A 17,500-nucleotide genomic window follows, 5' to 3' on the forward strand; every position below is an offset into this window, starting at 1 on the left:
ATGTGTTTAATCTAGAAAATGTTCATGTGCATCACTGTTAGCTCAGTGCTAACAAACTATGCGAAACCTGGTGGGGTGCTAGCAGAAAATAGCATTATTGTAGAGATGTTTTCTTTTTTGTTCGCTCACCACTGAATTTAGAAATGCTGCTTGCAATATGCTTGTTTATAAGCTTCTATGAACAAAATTAATTTATTCTTTTAATACAAGACCAAATAAGCAAACTTCAGACACCAGACAGCCAACTGATCAATTACATTCGGGCTAATGTAAATGCTTTTTATTCTTTTAATCTTTCTTTTTTTCAGTACTTCTGTCTCTCTTTCATGTCACTCAGCCTCCGTCTCCCTGTCCTTTCGCTGTCTGACAAGTGCTTCTGTATTCTGTGTGAAAGTCTTCAGCCTGTTGGTTTGATCTCCAGCCTCAATGCACTCAATCTTCAAGCATTCCCTGTGCCATCACTTTCACCTGGATTTCTGAATGGCACCTGTAATGAACCAGAACAAACCAACAGCAGGCTGCACCTGTTGAATGACAGAGTTGAGACCAGCCCACTCTGGCTGTAAGGGTCTCTAAGGGTCTGTTTGTGGGTGCAGACATTAGTTACTATCTCTGATGACTAATTTATCGCTGCTGTCGGACCAAAACTTCGCATCTCCATTTCTGTTGTTTTCCGGTTTTTGACATAATTTGAAAAAACCTACTGTCCTTTATATTGTGTGTAAATTTCAAGAAGACTGGACCAAAAGAAACGGCCCCGAATTACTTGTGAGAAGTCTGGTTCCATTGACACACATTAAAGGCAACAGTTTTTTTTCTGCTACTGCAAAGTTACCATTTCGGAGATACAAGGTTTTGGTCTGACAGCAGCATTATACATATTTTACTACAATAACAGTAAGTCATCAATACATAATTTATACATTAGTACCATAGAATGCATTCACTAGGGATGATCCAATTAATTTTCTTTAGTTGTCCGTTCAGTGAAATGAGTATTTGTGTGGTCAATGGACGAGAAGTTCTGGCTCACAGTTGACGTTCCAGTTCATCCCAAAGGAGTTCAGTAGGGTTGAAGTTAGGGCTCTGTGCAGTCCACTGGACTTTCCTCCACAGCAAACTTGTCAAACCATGTCTTAGACCTCACTTTGTGCACATGGGCACCGTAACACTAGAACAGGAGAGAAGAGCCTTCTAGAAGCACTAGAAGAGCCTTCACCGAACGGTTGCCACAAAGTTGGAATCTTGTAATTGTCTAAATCACTTTGTTTACTGTAAAGTTAACATCGTCCCTCTCTGCAACTAAGGAGCTCGGCCCAAACCCTGAAAAACATCCCCAGACCTTTATCCTCCCTCCACCAAACTTGACTGTTGGCACTATGCGTGTTCTCCTGGCATCCACCAAATTTTTCCATCAGGCTGCCAGATAGCGAGGCAGGTTTCATCACTCCAGAGGACGTTTCCACTGCTCAAGAGTCCAGTGGTGGCCTGCTTTACACCACTCCAGCTGACGCTTGGCATTGCGCATAGTGATCTTAGGCTTGTGTGCAGCTGCTTTGCCATGGAAACCCATTTCATGAGGCTCCCGATGCACAGTTCTTGTGCTGCCGTTGCCTCCAGAGCCAATATGGAATGATGCAACAGAGAATAGGCAATAAAATTTGACCCATAACTCTGTAAAAGTTATGGGACATTTATATTTTCTTATAAACTATTCCAGTTAATTATACTCAGCAAACACATAGAAATTGCACATTAAAGTTTGCAGAAAATGTTCAAAACATGGAAAAGTGTGTTGTTTATAGAGGATGTTAAAAAATTAACATATTTTATGTAAATTGTGTAAATTGTTCTCAAACTGCTTTAAGGTCAAATATGTGCTAATATATCCGCATTTCAGATTTCTGTGTTTTGAATAGATTAGCGCTAACATACTACTAGAGTCCTAGTAGAACATTGGTAGAACGTCTGAAGTTAATGGCTCAAACCGAAGGCCTAGCTCGGTTCACCACTGAAACTCATGGACTTGAAACCCTTTTTAGGAGAATTCGGCAGCTATCCTAGGCTTCTATAATAAATGAAGTTAGAGCCGATAGGTGTTTACGTATTTTGTGAGAATGGGAAAACATCAGAATTATTATCTTTGGTAACTGATGGTGCGACAGAGATGCGGCAGAAAGAGATTAGATCTGTTATTGAATAACTGAGTTCTTCAAATCATACTGATCAGAATCAGAATCCAGCATGCTGTCGGCCTTTGAGGTCCACACTAATATTCCTGTGTTTGGAAGACGTGCTGAAAGCAGAACGAGAGTTGCACCATGTTTCGTTCTTAAATCAAATCGTTTGCCGACACGGATCTGGCTGCAGACAGAAAGCCGATAGTTCTAGTTCAGCATGACGAAGTGTGGAGAGAAAACAAGATCAATACAGTCCTGCACTGCCAGGTGTGTCCATGTTACGGCCACTGCACTTAGCCTCTCTCTTTCTGGCAGGCAACAAGCTTCCAGGCCTGCTCCTGCCTTTGGAAGGCTTGTAGTGTCTGGACATCGGTTCTGAGAGCTGAGACTCCAATTAGCAGCACCTCAAACTGCCGCAAACAGACATAGTTGTAAATACAGTAATGGGCAAAAGTTTGGCTCACTAAGACACACATTGGTGTGTATAACAGTAAATACTACAGGTGTATAATAACACATATAGAATTATTCCTATCAGAAGTAATGGCTGCATAGAGCTACTTACCAGCAACATACCTGATTGGCTCAAACACAATACTGAGAACACACATTCCCCTAATTAGATTTTAATGAGGCATGTGTAGCAATTTGGACAATAATTTGTGCTTTAAACTCTGAAATCTAATTTAGAATGCATGGAGTTTATGATATGGTTAAACAATACTATGTTATTAATGAATAAACTGTAATTATTTACCTTTACCACTATATACCTTGGGGGCAGTCGTGGGCTGGAGGTTAGGGAACTGGCCCTGTGACAGTCAGTCCATGACTGAGGTGTCCTTGAGCAAGACACCTAACCCCCAACTGCTCCCCGGGCACCGTGGATAGGGCTGCCCACCGCTCCGGGCAAGTGTGTTCGCTGCCCCCTAGTGTGTGTGTTCACTAGTGTGTATGTGGCGTTTCACTTCACGGATGGGGTAAATGCGGAGGTGGAATTCCCCTGTTTGTGGGATTAAAAAAGTATCACTTAACTTAACTTACAGCAATGTCTCGCCATAAAATAAGCATGAGTAGCTGTTTGATCAGCAAGATACGGTCACTGTTTTTCCATTCGTCATGAAAACTTTATTTTTTACTGCTTCAATTTTCACAGCATCCTACAAATTTTTGGTAACCCGTAGTGTAACGGTAGAATCCTTGTTTGCATGCATCTGCAGCAAGAGTGCTTTAATATTGCAGTAATAGAACAGTGATTACAAACTTTTGGTACATTATTGTGTTGGAAATAAATTCATAGGCACCTGCTTCACTATAGCTGTGAACAGCCTCTATAAATTCCCCCTCCCACTGACCAAATTCAATGATATCGTTACTCAGAAATGTCATAGTACAGAATCATAACTGTGTTATGATTTCCTATTCATGTTGACTTTAATCATGAACAGCATACCTTTAACCAGGTGTCTCAAAGCTCTCATACTTTCTGGCTATGATTAAAAGTGTATAGCATGCTACTTCTGCAGGGTTGTCCCCACCCTCGGTCCTCCAATGTAGGGAAAAGGGATTTCTGTTTTCCATAATAATGTTCTATATCACTGTTCTCTGTTATAGTGTCTGTGGAGTGCATACTGTGTATAGTACAGGGAGATTCACTCGAAAGAGGCCCCAAATATTCTGTTGTAACTCCCGTTAGGATGAAGCAATCTGAACCAAAACGTACGTTGACGTGATGTGTAATCGATCGCATTGCATGTGGTGCTGGAAGTGTCTTTGGGGTACAGGGGGGGAAGCACCCGGAAGTTGCAAACTCAGGTTGAACATTGTGACGGCTGTCCGGCACCTCATCGCTCCGACGCTTGTTCAAAGCTCCATATACTGAGGAGCACATTGCACGTTGTTTCAGTCAGATTGCTTCATCCTGGACAGAGTTATTACAGAATATTCCGGGCCTCTTTCGAGTGAATCTCCCTGTATAATGTCGGAAATAATGATTTATTGACCTTTTCTGTTTTCCGGAATAGTGATGTATATAATGCTGTAGTGCAGGGAATAGTGCTTAGGAGCGCATTTGTTTTCCATTATAGTGTTCTATATAATGCGCTAAGGTAGGGAATGCTGAATATGGGAACGCTTTTCCCCTATATATAGCGCTCCACTGCAGCGATTCATGATTAAGGACCATAGTGTTCTATATTTTATGCTTGAATGTAGGGAATAATGATTAAGGGTCATCTCTGTTCTCTGTAGTAGTGCTCTATATGATGTTTTAACGTAGGGAATATTGATTGGTGACCATTTCCGTTCCCTATAGTAGTTCTGTTTGGGAGCCTGTATTAGTGTACTTGATGCTCCATTGTAGCGAATAGCGATTACGGAACCAGGTTATATGTCCATTTAGCCTGAATTTGGTGAGTGTTTTTGGCTGGGCTTTGCTGCCTTTTGTACAAAAGCACAAAACAATAGGCAGCAGTAGATTGAAAAGTGTCTCCTGGCTTAAGGCTCTTTTCAGGTCAGACAGGTCTTGCCCTACTATCTCCCCCAGATAGCAGCACCGCACACAAAAGAGTGCTAGATGAGAGGAGTGAAACAGGCTAATGAGTCGAGAAAGCCTGGGCCCCTTTTTTCCCCTCTCTTTCCTGACACTTCTGTTCTCTGCAGAGAGACCTAGCGTGGGTGGATATGGGCCTTTGAGGAGGCAGCATCCCTGCTGAATGGCCCAGCATCTATCTCTGCATCTCTACCAGCTCCATAACCCCCATCAGCAATGCATTAAAGCAGCTGTTTTGCCAAAAAAAATGAAACTAATGAAACTAATTTTCTCCTTAACCCAAATGTCATCAATCTGCAAAGACCTGTTTGCTGCCTTTAGTTTTGCAGTGGAGCTATGGGGCAAATGTAGGCAATAAGTAATGCAGGCTTATGTCCTACGACTTATGACAGAGTTGGGCAAAATAATTTGAAAATGTAGTGATGGCTGAAAAGTGAAAACACCGGCCTAAATGTGTTCAGTAATGTATTCAGTTACAATAAATACAAAGTTATATATTCAGACTACGCTTTAAATGTGTCTTGGATAAGAGAGATGGCAAAAAACTTTTTACCGATTAATTATTAGTTTGATTATTCCTTTAAACGAAATCTGGGGCATCCTTCTCGTCTTCGGCAGCACAGATTTGAGAGAGTGGAGGGGTGGCTAATCGAGAGCTGCACCGAGAAACAGCTCAGCAAAAAATATCTAATATACACAATTTTCCTCTTACCCCAAATTTCTAACGGGAGAAAGAAATTTCCTTTAAAAGGAATAATCAAACTGATTAATCGTGAATGATAACTGAATATAACATTGATTTATCAGTCTACTCAGGCTTTAGCAGAGCTCAGTAACACTGAGATTAATAACTGATCACATTGATTTATCAGTCTACTCAGGCTTTAGCAGAGCTCAGTAATGCTGAGATTAATAACTGATCACATTGATTTATCAGTCTACTCAGGCTTTAGCAGAGCTCAGTAACACTGAGATTAATAACTGATCACATTGATTTATCAGTCTACTCAGACTTTAGCAGAGCTCAGTAACACTGAGATTAATAACCGATCACATTGATTTATCAGTCTACTCAGGCTTTAGCAGAGCTCAGTAACACTGAGATTAATAACCGATCACATTGATTTATCAGTCTACTCAGGCTTTAGCAGAGCTCAGTAACACTGAGATTAATAACCGATCACATTGATCTATCAGTCTACTCAGACTTTAGCAGAGCTCAGTAACACTGAGATTAATAACCGATCACATTGATTTATCAGTCTACTCAGGCTTTAGCAGAGCTCAGTAACACTGAGATTAATAACCGATCACATTGATTTATCAGTCTACTCAGGCTTTAGCAGAGCTCAGTAACGCTGAGATTAATAACTGATCACATTGATTTATCAGTCTACTCAGACTTTAGCAGAGCTCAGTAACGCTGAGATTAATAACCGATCACATTGATTTATCAGTCTACTCAGACTTTAGCAGAGCTCAGTAACGCTGAGATTAATAACTGATCACATTGATTTATCAGTCTACTCAGACTTTAGCAGAGCTCAGTAACGCTGAGATTAATAACCGATCACATTGATTTATCAGTCTACTCAGGCTTTAGCAGAGCTCAGTAACACTGAGATTAATAACCGATCACATTGATTTATCAGTCTACTCAGGCTTTAGCAGAGCTCAGTAACGCTGAGATTAATAACTGATCACATTGATTTATCAGTCTACTCAGGCTTTAGCAGAGCTCAGTAACGCTGAGATTAATAACTGATCACATTGATTTATCAGTCTACTCAGGCTTTAGCAGAGCTCAGTAACGCTGAGATTAATAACTGATCACATTGATTTATCAGTCTACTCAGGCTTTAGCAGAGCTCAGTAACGCTGAGATTAATAACCGATCACATTGATTTATCAGTCTACTCAGGCTTTAGCAGAGCTCAGTAACGCTGAGATTAATAACCGATCACATTGATTTATCAGTCTACTCAGGCTTTAGCAGAGCTCAGTAACACTGAGATTAATAACCGATCACATTGATTTATCAGTCTACTCAGGCTTTAGCAGAGCTCAGTAACACTGAGATTAATAACCGATCACATTGATTTATCAGTCTACTCAGGCTTTAGCAGAGCTCAGTAACACTGAGATTAATAACCGATCACATTGATTTATCAGTCTACTCAGACTTTAGCAGAGCTCAGTAACACTGAGATTAATAACCGATCACATTGATTTATCAGTCTACTCAGGCTTTAGCAGAGCTCAGTAACACTGAGATTAATAACCGATCACATTGATTTATCAGTCTACTCAGGCTTTAGCAGAGCTCAGTAACGCTGAGATTAATAACTGATCACATTGATTTATCAGTCTACTCAGGCTTTAGCAGAGCTCAGTAACACAGATTAATAACTGATCACATTGATTTATCAGTCTACTCAGGCTTTAGCAGAGCTCAGTAACGCTGAGATTAATAACTGATCACATTGATTTATCAGTCTACTCAGACTTTAGCAGAGCTCAGTAACGCTGAGATTAATAACCGATCACATTGATTTATCAGTCTACTCAGGCTTTAGCAGAGCTCAGTAACACTGAGATTAATAACCGATCGCATTGATTTATCAGTCTACTCAGGCTTTAGCAGAGCTCAGTAACGCTGAGATTAATAACTGATCACATTGATTTATCAGTCTACTCAGGCTTTAGCAGAGCTCAGTAACGCTGAGATTAATAACCGATCACATTGATTTATCAGTCTACTCAGACTTTAGCAGAGCTCAGTAACTCTGAGATTAATAACCGATCACATTGATTTATCAGTCTACTCAGGCTTTAGCAGAGCTCAGTAACACTGAGATTAATAACTGATCACATTGATTTATCAGTCTACTCAGGCTTTAGCAGAGCTCAGTAACGCTGAGATTAATAACTGATCACATTGATTTATCAGTCTACTCAGGCTTTAGCAGAGCTCAGTAACGCTGAGATTAATAACCGATCACATTGATTTATCAGTCTACTCAGGCTTTAGCAGAGCTCAGTAACGCTGAGATTAATAACCGATCACATTGATTTATCAGTCTACTCAGGCTTTAGCAGAGCTCAGTAACGCTGAGATTAATAACCGATCACATTGATTTATCAGTCTACTCAGACTTTAGCAGAGCTCAGTAACACTGAGATTAATAACTGATCACATTGATTTATCAGTCTACTCAGGCTTTAGCAGAGCTCAGTAACGCTGAGATTAATAACTGATCACATTGATTTATCAGTCTACTCAGACTTTAGCAGAGCTCAGTAACACTGAGATTAATAACTGATCACATTGATTTATCAGTCTACTCAGGCTTTAGCAGAGCTCAGTAACGCTGAGATTAATAACTGATCACATTGATTTATCAGTCTACTCAGGCTTTAGCAGAGCTCAGTAACGCTGAGATTAATAACTGATCACATTGATTTATCAGTCTACTCAGGCTTTAGCAGAGCTCAGTAACGCTGAGATTAATAACTGATCACATTGATTTATCAGTCTACTCAGGCTTTAGCAGAGCTCAGTAACACTGAGATTAATAACTGAACACATTGATTTATCAGTCTACTCAGACTTTAGCAGAGCTCAGTAACGCTGAGATTAATAACTGATCACATTGATTTATCAGTCTACTCAGGCTTTAGCAGAGCTCAGTAACGCTGAGATTAATAACCGATCACATTGATTTATCAGTCTACTCAGACTTTAGCAGAGCTCAGTAACGCTGAGATTAATAACCGATCACATTGATTTATCAGTCTACTCAGGCTTTAGCAGAGCTCAGTAACACTGAGATTAATAACTGATCACATTGATTTATCAGTCTACTCAGGCTTTAGCAGAGCTCAGTAACACTGAGATTAATAACTGATCACATTGATTTATCAGTCTACTCAGACTTTAGCAGAGCTCAGTAACGCTGAGATTAATAACCGATCACATTGATTTATCAGTCTACTCAGGCTTTAGCAGAGCTCAGTAACACTGAGATTAATAACTGATCACATTGATTTATCAGTCTACTCAGGCTTTAGCAGAGCTCAGTAACACTGAGATTAATAACTGATCACATTGATTTATCAGTCTACTCAGGCTTTAGCAGAGCTCAGTAACGCTGAGATTAATAACTGATCACATTGATTTATCAGTCTACTCAGGCTTTAGCAGAGCTCAGTAACGCTGAGATTAATAACTGATCACATTGATTTATCAGTCTACTCAGGCTTTAGCAGAGCTCAGTAACGCTGAGATTAATAACTGATCACATTGATTTATCAGTCTACTCAGGCTTTAGCAGAGCTCAGTAACGCTGAGATTAATAACTGATCACATTGATTTATCAGTCTACTCAGGCTTTAGCAGAGCTCAGTAACGCTGAGATTAATAACTGATCACATTGATTTATCAGTCTACTCAGGCTTTAGCAGAGCTCAGTAACGCTGAGATTAATAACTGATCACATTGATTTATCAGTCTACTCAGGCTTTAGCAGAGCTCAGTAACGCTGAGATTAATAACTGATCACATTGATTTATCAGTCTACTCAGACTTTAGCAGAGCTCAGTAACGCTGAGATTAATAACTGATCACATTGATTTATCAGTCTACTCAGACTTTAGCAGAGCTCAGTAACGCTGAGATTAATAACTGATCACATTGATTTATCAGTCTACTCAGACTTTAGCAGAGCTCAGTAACGCTGAGATTAATAACTGATCACATTGATTTATCAGTCTACTCATGCTTTAGCAGAGCTCAGTAACGCTGAGATTAATAACCGATCACATTGATTTATCAGTCTACTCAGACTTTAGCAGAGCTCAGTAACGCTGAGATTAATAACTGATCACATTGATTTATCAGCCTACTCAGGCTTTAGCAGAGCTCAGTAACACTGAGATTAATAATCGATCACATTGATTTATCAGTCTACTCAGGCTTTAGCAGAGCTCAGTAACACTGAGATTAATAACTGATCACATTGATTTATCAGTCTACTCAGACTTTAGCAGAGCTCAGTAACGCTGAGATTAATAACCGATCACATTGATTTATCAGTCTACTCAGACTTTAGCAGAGCTCAGTAACACTGAGATTAATAACTGATCACATTGATTTATCAGTCTACTCAGGCTTTAGCAGAGCTCAGTAACGCTGAGATTAATAACCGATCACATTGATTTATCAGTCTACTCAGGCTTTAGCAGAGCTCAGTAACGCTGAGATTAATAACTGATCACATTGATTTATCAGTCTACTCAGGCTTTAGCAGAGCTCAGTAACGCTGAGATTAATAACTGATCACATTGATTTATCAGTCTACTCAGGCTTTAGCAGAGCTCAGTAACGCTGAGATTAATAACTGATCACATTGATTTATCAGTCTACTCAGGCTTTAGCAGAGCTCAGTAACGCTGAGATTAATAACCGATCACATTGATTTATCAGTCTACTCAGACTTTAGCAGAGCTCAGTAACACTGAGATTAATAACCGATCACATTGATTTATCAGTCTACTCAGGCTTTAGCAGAGCTCAGTAACACTGAGATTAATAACTGATCACATTGATTTATCAGTCTACTCAGACTTTAGCAGAGCTCAGTAACACTGAGATTAATAACTGATCACATTGATTTATCAGTCTACTCAGACTTTAGCAGAGCTCAGTAACGCTGAGATTAATAACTGATCACATTGATTTATCAGTCTACTCAGACTTTAGCAGAGCTCAGTAACACTGAGATTAATAATCGATCACATTGATTTATCAGTCTACTCAGGCTTTAGCAGAGCTCAGTAACACTGAGATTAATAACTGATCACATTGATTTATCAGTCTACTCAGGCTTTAGCAGAGCTCAGTAACACTGAGATTAATAACCGATCACATTGATTTATCAGTCTACTCAGACTTTAGCCGAGCTCAGTAACACTGAGATTAATAACCGATCACATTGATTTATCAGTCTACTCAGGCTTTAGCAGAGCTCAGTAACGCTGAGATTAATAACCGATCACATTGATTTATCAGTCTACTCAGACTTTAGCAGAGCTCAGTAACGCTGAGATTAATAACTGATCACATTGATTTATCAGCCTACTCAGGCTTTAGCAGAGCTCAGTAACACTGAGATTAATAATCGATCACATTGATTTATCAGTCTACTCAGGCTTTAGCAGAGCTCAGTAACACTGAGATTAATAACTGATCACATTGATTTATCAGTCTACTCAGACTTTAGCAGAGCTCAGTAACGCTGAGATTAATAACCGATCACATTGATTTATCAGTCTACTCAGACTTTAGCAGAGCTCAGTAACACTGAGATTAATAACTGATCACATTGATTTATCAGTCTACTCAGGCTTTAGCAGAGCTCAGTAACGCTGAGATTAATAACCGATCACATTGATTTATCAGTCTACTCAGGCTTTAGCAGAGCTCAGTAACGCTGAGATTAATAACTGATCACATTGATTTATCAGTCTACTCAGGCTTTAGCAGAGCTCAGTAACGCTGAGATTAATAACTGATCACATTGATTTATCAGTCTACTCAGGCTTTAGCAGAGCTCAGTAACGCTGAGATTAATAACTGATCACATTGATTTATCAGTCTACTCAGGCTTTAGCAGAGCTCAGTAACGCTGAGATTAATAACCGATCACATTGATTTATCAGTCTACTCAGACTTTAGCAGAGCTCAGTAACGCTGAGATTAATAACTGATCACATTGATTTATCAGTCTACTCAGACTTTAGCAGAGCTCAGTAACGCTGAGATTAATAACTGATCACATTGATTTATCAGCCTACTCAGGCTTTAGCAGAGCTCAGTAACACTGAGATTAATAATCGATCACATTGATTTATCAGTCTACTCAGGCTTTAGCAGAGCTCAGTAACACTGAGATTAATAACTGATCACATTGATTTATCAGTCTACTCAGGCTTTAGCAGAGCTCAGTAACACTGAGATTAATAACCGATCACATTGATTTATCAGTCTACTCAGGCTTTAGCAGAGCTCAGTAACACTGAGATTAATAACCGATCACATTGATTTATCAGTCTACTCAGGCTTTAGCAGAGCTCAGTAACGCTGAGATTAATAACCGATCACATTGATTTATCAGTCTACTCAGGCTTTAGCAGAGCTCAGTAACACTGAGATTAATAACCGATCACATTGATTTATCAGTCTACTCAGGCTTTAGCAGAGCTCAGTAACGCTGAGATTAATATCCGATCACATTGATTTATCAGTCTACTCAGACTTTAGCAGAGCTCAGTAACGCTGAGATTAATAACTGATCACATTGATTTATCAGTCTACTCAGGCTTTAGCAGAGCTCAGTAACACTGAGATTAATAACCGATCACATTGATTTATCAGTCTACTCAGACTTTAGCAGAGCTCAGTAACGCTGAGATTAATAACTGATCACATTGATTTATCAGTCTACTCAGGCTTTAGCAGAGCTCAGTAACACTGAGATTAATAACCGATCACATTGATTTATCAGTCTACTCAGACTTTAGCAGAGCTCAGTAACGCTGAGATTAATAACTGATCACATTGATTTATCAGTCTACTCAGGCTTTAGCAGAGCTCAGTAACGCTGAGATTAATAACCGATCACATTGATTTATCAGTCTACTCAGGCTTTAGCAGAGCTCAGTAACACTGAGTTTAATAACTGATCACATTGATTGATCAGTCTACTCAGACTTTAGCAGAGCTCAGTAACACTGAGATTAATAACCGATCACATTGATTTATCAGTCTACTCAGGCTTTAGCAGAGCTCAGTAACGCTGAGATTAATAACTGATCACATTGATTTATCAGTCTACTCAGGCTTTAGCAGAGCTCAGTAATGCTGAGATTAATAACCGATCACATTGATTTATCAGTCTACTCAGGCTTTAGCAGAGCTCAGTAATGCTGAGATTAATAACTGATCACATTGATTTATCAGTCTACTCAGGCTTTAGCAGAGCTCAGTAACGCTGAGATTAATAACCGATCACATTGATTTATCAGTCTACTCAGGCTTTAGCAGAGCTCAGTAACACTGAGTTTAATAACTGATCACATTGATTGATCAGTCTACTCAGACTTTAGCAGAGCTCAGTAACACTGAGATTAATAACCGATCACATTGATTTATCAGTCTACTCAGGCTTTAGCAGAGCTCAGTAACGCTGAGATTAATAACTGATCACATTGATTTATCAGTCTACTCAGGCTTTAGCAGAGCTCAGTAATGCTGAGATTAATAACCGATCACATTGATTGATCAGTCCACTGTCAGAATGAAGTGAACATGTTCTGTATTCTGAATATTCCCAGTACTTGTATTCTGTTAAATCCCAAAACTGCCTACCGATCAGTGTCTGAATCTTCATATACTTGCTTCAAACTGCGTTGAGCTGTTAAGTTGCTCATGTGGTTTCTGACCCTGTTATGTAAGAATGAACAGCTATTATATTATATCTCAGGCATTTTTCTCCCGTTAGAAATTTGGGGTAAGAGGAAAATTGTGTATATTAGATATTTTTTGCTGAGCTGTTTCTCAGTGCAGCTCTCGATTAGCCACCCCTCCACTCAAATCCGTGCTGCCGAAGACGAGAAGGATGCCCCAGATTTCTAATGAACTAAAAAAAAAAAGGGAAGTCTTACTGGCAAGAGAAAAAGTGGTGTTGTTAAGGGGCTGAGAAGCGTGTTTCCATTTATTTATGAACAAAGGCTGGATTAGCCAGCAGATGGGAGCTACTCCACGGTCCATCCACGCAGCACGGGAACCTACAGCGGTTTAATCATGAGCTAAACCCCTCTCCTGGGTGTAAAGCGCGTTAGCTGTGGCGTTTTCCGAGTGCCCCCCGGGCGCCCGTACATGTAATTAAATAGGATTTCATCTGGGTCAGCGGAGGCCGACGCTTCGGGTTGCCGAGCTGAAGCTGTCCATGACTTCTTCTGGCCGCCGCTTCCCGATTTAAAGCTTTATGCGGATGATTCATGCTAATCATTTATGCTAGCGAGCATTAGTGGGCTAATTGGCACCCTGTCGGTGCTCGGACAGTCGTGAGCGGGTGGGTTTTCTCCCAGTGCCACAAGTCTGTATTCAGTGCCAGTAATGTGAGTCACTACTTGATCTCTAATTGTTTCTCTTGGTGATTTGACTCCTCGTTCTTTTCATAACACTCGCATGTTAAACTTGTCAGTGCGCAGCTAAAGTCCAGATTGTTTACCTTAAAAATGTGCATGTTTTTCATATGAGTTAAATTTATTACGTCAACACTGTCGTCTTTCAACAGTCGGCAACTGTTCTTATGTAACATTTAGATCATGTAACTAAATAGCCATAGCATTACAGTATTTTTATCATGGTGCTATCATGGGGCAGTCGTGGGCTGGAGGTGAGGGAACTGGCCCCGTGTCCGGAAGGTCGCAGGTTTGGTCCCCAGCACCTCCATGACTGAGGTGTCCTTGTGCAAGACACCTAACCCCCAACTGCTCCCCGGGTGCCATGGATAGGACTGCCCACCGCTCCGGGCAAGTGTGCTCGCTGCCCCCTAGAGTGTATGTGGCGTTTCACTTCACGGACGGGTTAAATGCGGAGGTGGAATTTCCCCGTTTGTGGGATTAAAAAAAGCATCACTTAATATGACATGAAATACAGTTCTTCAGTAAAGAATTGATTTATAAGGGGTCCAAGCACCTTTAGTTGCATGGAACCCAATTGCTTTTGCTTGGATTTTTCTCCTCCAAAGACCAAACTTAGAGGGTAGGTGTAGATTCACATAAATGGCTACAGATTGAGATTGCTTTAGCCAATTCTTATGAAACTGGCTATTCTCTTACCCCACATGCATCTGTGGAAGCCCACCAAGTTTGATACTGATTACTCAATAGGGGGCGCTATAACAACCAAAAATCTGTTTCCCAGCAATGCTAATCCCTGGTCCTGCTTGGTAACAGCAGTAGTGGTTGTAGGCACATAACAGCCAAGCAGTGGAAATAGAAACATTTTGTATTTTTGGCATTTTTTTCCCTCTTAGATTTACAGTTGTAAGCAAACGTTTGACCCTCAGGCAAATTATATGCTTTGTTGATATGCTAAGTGAAAATAGTTGAACATATTGTTAAATTCAGCAAGTAAATTAAAAGTGTATTAAAATGTGCAGTAGTGCATTCTCGGTAGAGGATGTGTTCACTTATTTTCACTAATCAACCAAAGTGTCAATTGACCAGGGCTGCCCAAACTTTTGCAGCACGAACGTCTGACATTTCCCAAGCTCTCTTGCTGCGTCTGTATTTGTTCATGCACCTTTAAGACTAATATATGTAATGGAGCTCAGTTCTGATTGGCTGTCCTATATTGTGCCATTCAGAAAGCAGTTCTGCTCTGAAACACTCCTTATAACTTCAGATGGAATGGACAGGGCTTAACTGCTGCAGACTGAATGGATGGACACCCCAGACAGGCTGTTAGTAGCGTGTAGTAGTTGTGTGCGAACATGTAAATGAATCAAGTAAATTCAAAGCGCGGTTTTTCAGTTTGTCCGTCTCTGTTTGTATCTAGTTTGTCTCTATTTTCTGCTTTTCCCTTCCTCTCTATAACAAGGCAGCCACAGTGGGGAGGACTGTATTACATCCTGCTTTAAATAAGCGTGATAAAACTACAGGCCTTACCCACCAAAGCGCTAGGAAAAGAGGTCTCGCAGGCGGTGGTGGAGTGACGGGGTAAGAACAGGTAGAGGTGTCCTGAGAGATTCACTCCTGCTGTCTTTCTCCGTGGACAATAGATGAATCCTCTAATGAACGAATGAGTGATGGTGTAAAATGAGCTGGAGAACAGAGCTACACAGACGACCCAGCACCTGTAGGGCTCAGACCTGACTGCTTAACCTTCTAATAGATCACTGACTACGGGTACAGAGTGAGAGGGAGAGGGAGAGGGAGAGAGAGAGAGGGAGAGGGAGAGGGAGACAGAGAGGGAGACAGAGAGAGGGACAGAGAGGGAGACAGAGAGAGAATGAGAAGGGGGAAGAGAGAGAGAGAGAGAGAGAGAGAGAGACTTGGGGGTAGAGAGAGAGTTTGGTGTAGAGAGAGAGAGAGAGAGTTGGGGTGGAGAGGGAGAGAGATCCAGAGAGAGAGAGAGAGAGAGAGAGAGAGAGTTGGGGGGTTTGGGGCAGACAGAGCAATGAAAGGGCACAGGGCAAAGAGAGAATAATGGAACGAGGAGAAAGGAGGGAAAAGAGTATAAAAGGCAGAGAAATGGGAAGAGAGGGAAAGGGAAAAGGATGAGAAGAGGAAGACGTTCTTTGTAATGATTATTATGGCGTCTTAAGTAATGTTTCTCTGTGTGTGTGTGTGTGTGTGTGTGTGTGTGTGTGTGTGTGTGTGTAGGCAATGTGGTAGGCGAGTGCGGTGATCCCGGCACTCCAGCTCATGCCACTCGCGAGGAGGGCAGTTTTCAGCTGCGCAGTAAAGTGCGCTTCACCTGCGCCACCGGACACACGCTGTACGGCTCGGCCGAACGCATCTGCTTCCCCAACGGCACCTGGTCTGGTCGACAGCCCACCTGCAAACGTAAGACCACCTACTGCCACACACAAACCTGCCCCTACTGTACCAGTCAAACGTTTAGACACAGCTGGTAGGACTTTCTCATCTTCTCAAACCACTTTACGCTTCCAGTCAAAACAGCCAGTAAGAGCGAGTTATCATCTTTCAGCATCAGGAATATTACACAGGATGTTACACAGAAGCCTCAACAGCTAAACACATCATCCCATTTTTCAGTATTTAGTGTGTCCACTCTTCACCTTTATCACAGCTTTCATTGTTTTCAGGAGATTTGCTTGTTTAAGAAATCTCCAGTGATAGTTTTCCACACCTCCGTAGTGATTGTAATTCCAAATGACTCGTCAGTCCATAAAACCGTCCTCTTCACTGTCAGGACAAGAAAACCTTTCCATTTATATGTCGTTTAAGAAAACACCTGCTGCCCTTTCCATTGTGTGAGAAATCAATCAATCAATCAATCAATCAATCAATCCGAGCATTTACAAAAACAGGGATTGACATGACAAAGAAAATAATATCTATATTTAATCATCTTAATTTAAAAGAAAATTTAAAAATTACAGTGAAAAAAAAGATAAAAATAGATAAAAGTAATAATAAAAATAAAACTTGAGGTTTAATTGATAAGAGATTAAGATCAAAAGAAGATTAATAATAAAAAAAAATAATAAGCTAATTAAAATAAGTTAAAAAGTAATAAAGAACTAAGAAAAGAACTAAAACAAGAAATAAAAGTTAAGAATAAATAAGATGAAGTAAAACAGGTCCAGGCTGTCTGAAGGTGGTCCGATATTAAAAGTTTAAAATGACTGAGTGACGCCAGTGAGCCGAGTTTTAGTGTGTCCTGTAGTGAATTCCAGCTGGTGCTGTAACTAAAAGCAGATTTTCCCAGTTTAGTAAAAACTCTTGGTACCTGGCAGCTGATCCAGTTACTAGAGCGAGTCTGATCATTACTGTTATTTGTATTCATCAATGAAGTGATGTATTCTGGCAAAAAAAATAATAAAATCGGGAAAAAAAAATTCATGATGAAAGGACCAGTAGAAACGGTCCCGGTCTCTTTACCGTTCGTTGTAAGTTTAGAATATTTTTCCCGCTCTTGAAAACGAACTTTTTTGGAGAGTTGTCGAGGATT

At 40.4% G+C, this 17,500-nt stretch overlaps 1 protein-coding gene across 3 annotated transcripts in view; it reads left to right on the forward strand.

Annotated features, from left to right (window-relative positions):
- The window catches only part of csmd3a (CUB and Sushi multiple domains 3a), a 534,059-nt gene that overhangs the window by 442,705 nt on the left and 73,854 nt on the right, over nt 1-17,500 (forward strand). For all 3 annotated transcript variants that reach the window (XM_037534188.1, XM_037534189.1, XM_037534190.1), the window contains exon 57: nt 16,186-16,368. In XM_037534188.1, the coding sequence (XP_037390085.1) occupies nt 16,186-16,368 (183 nt within the window). The remainder of the gene's footprint in view (nt 1-16,185; nt 16,369-17,500) is intronic.

Source organism: Pygocentrus nattereri, chromosome 24, assembly GCF_015220715.1.
Source record: "Pygocentrus nattereri isolate fPygNat1 chromosome 24, fPygNat1.pri, whole genome shotgun sequence".
NCBI lineage: Eukaryota > Metazoa > Chordata > Actinopteri > Characiformes > Serrasalmidae > Pygocentrus > Pygocentrus nattereri.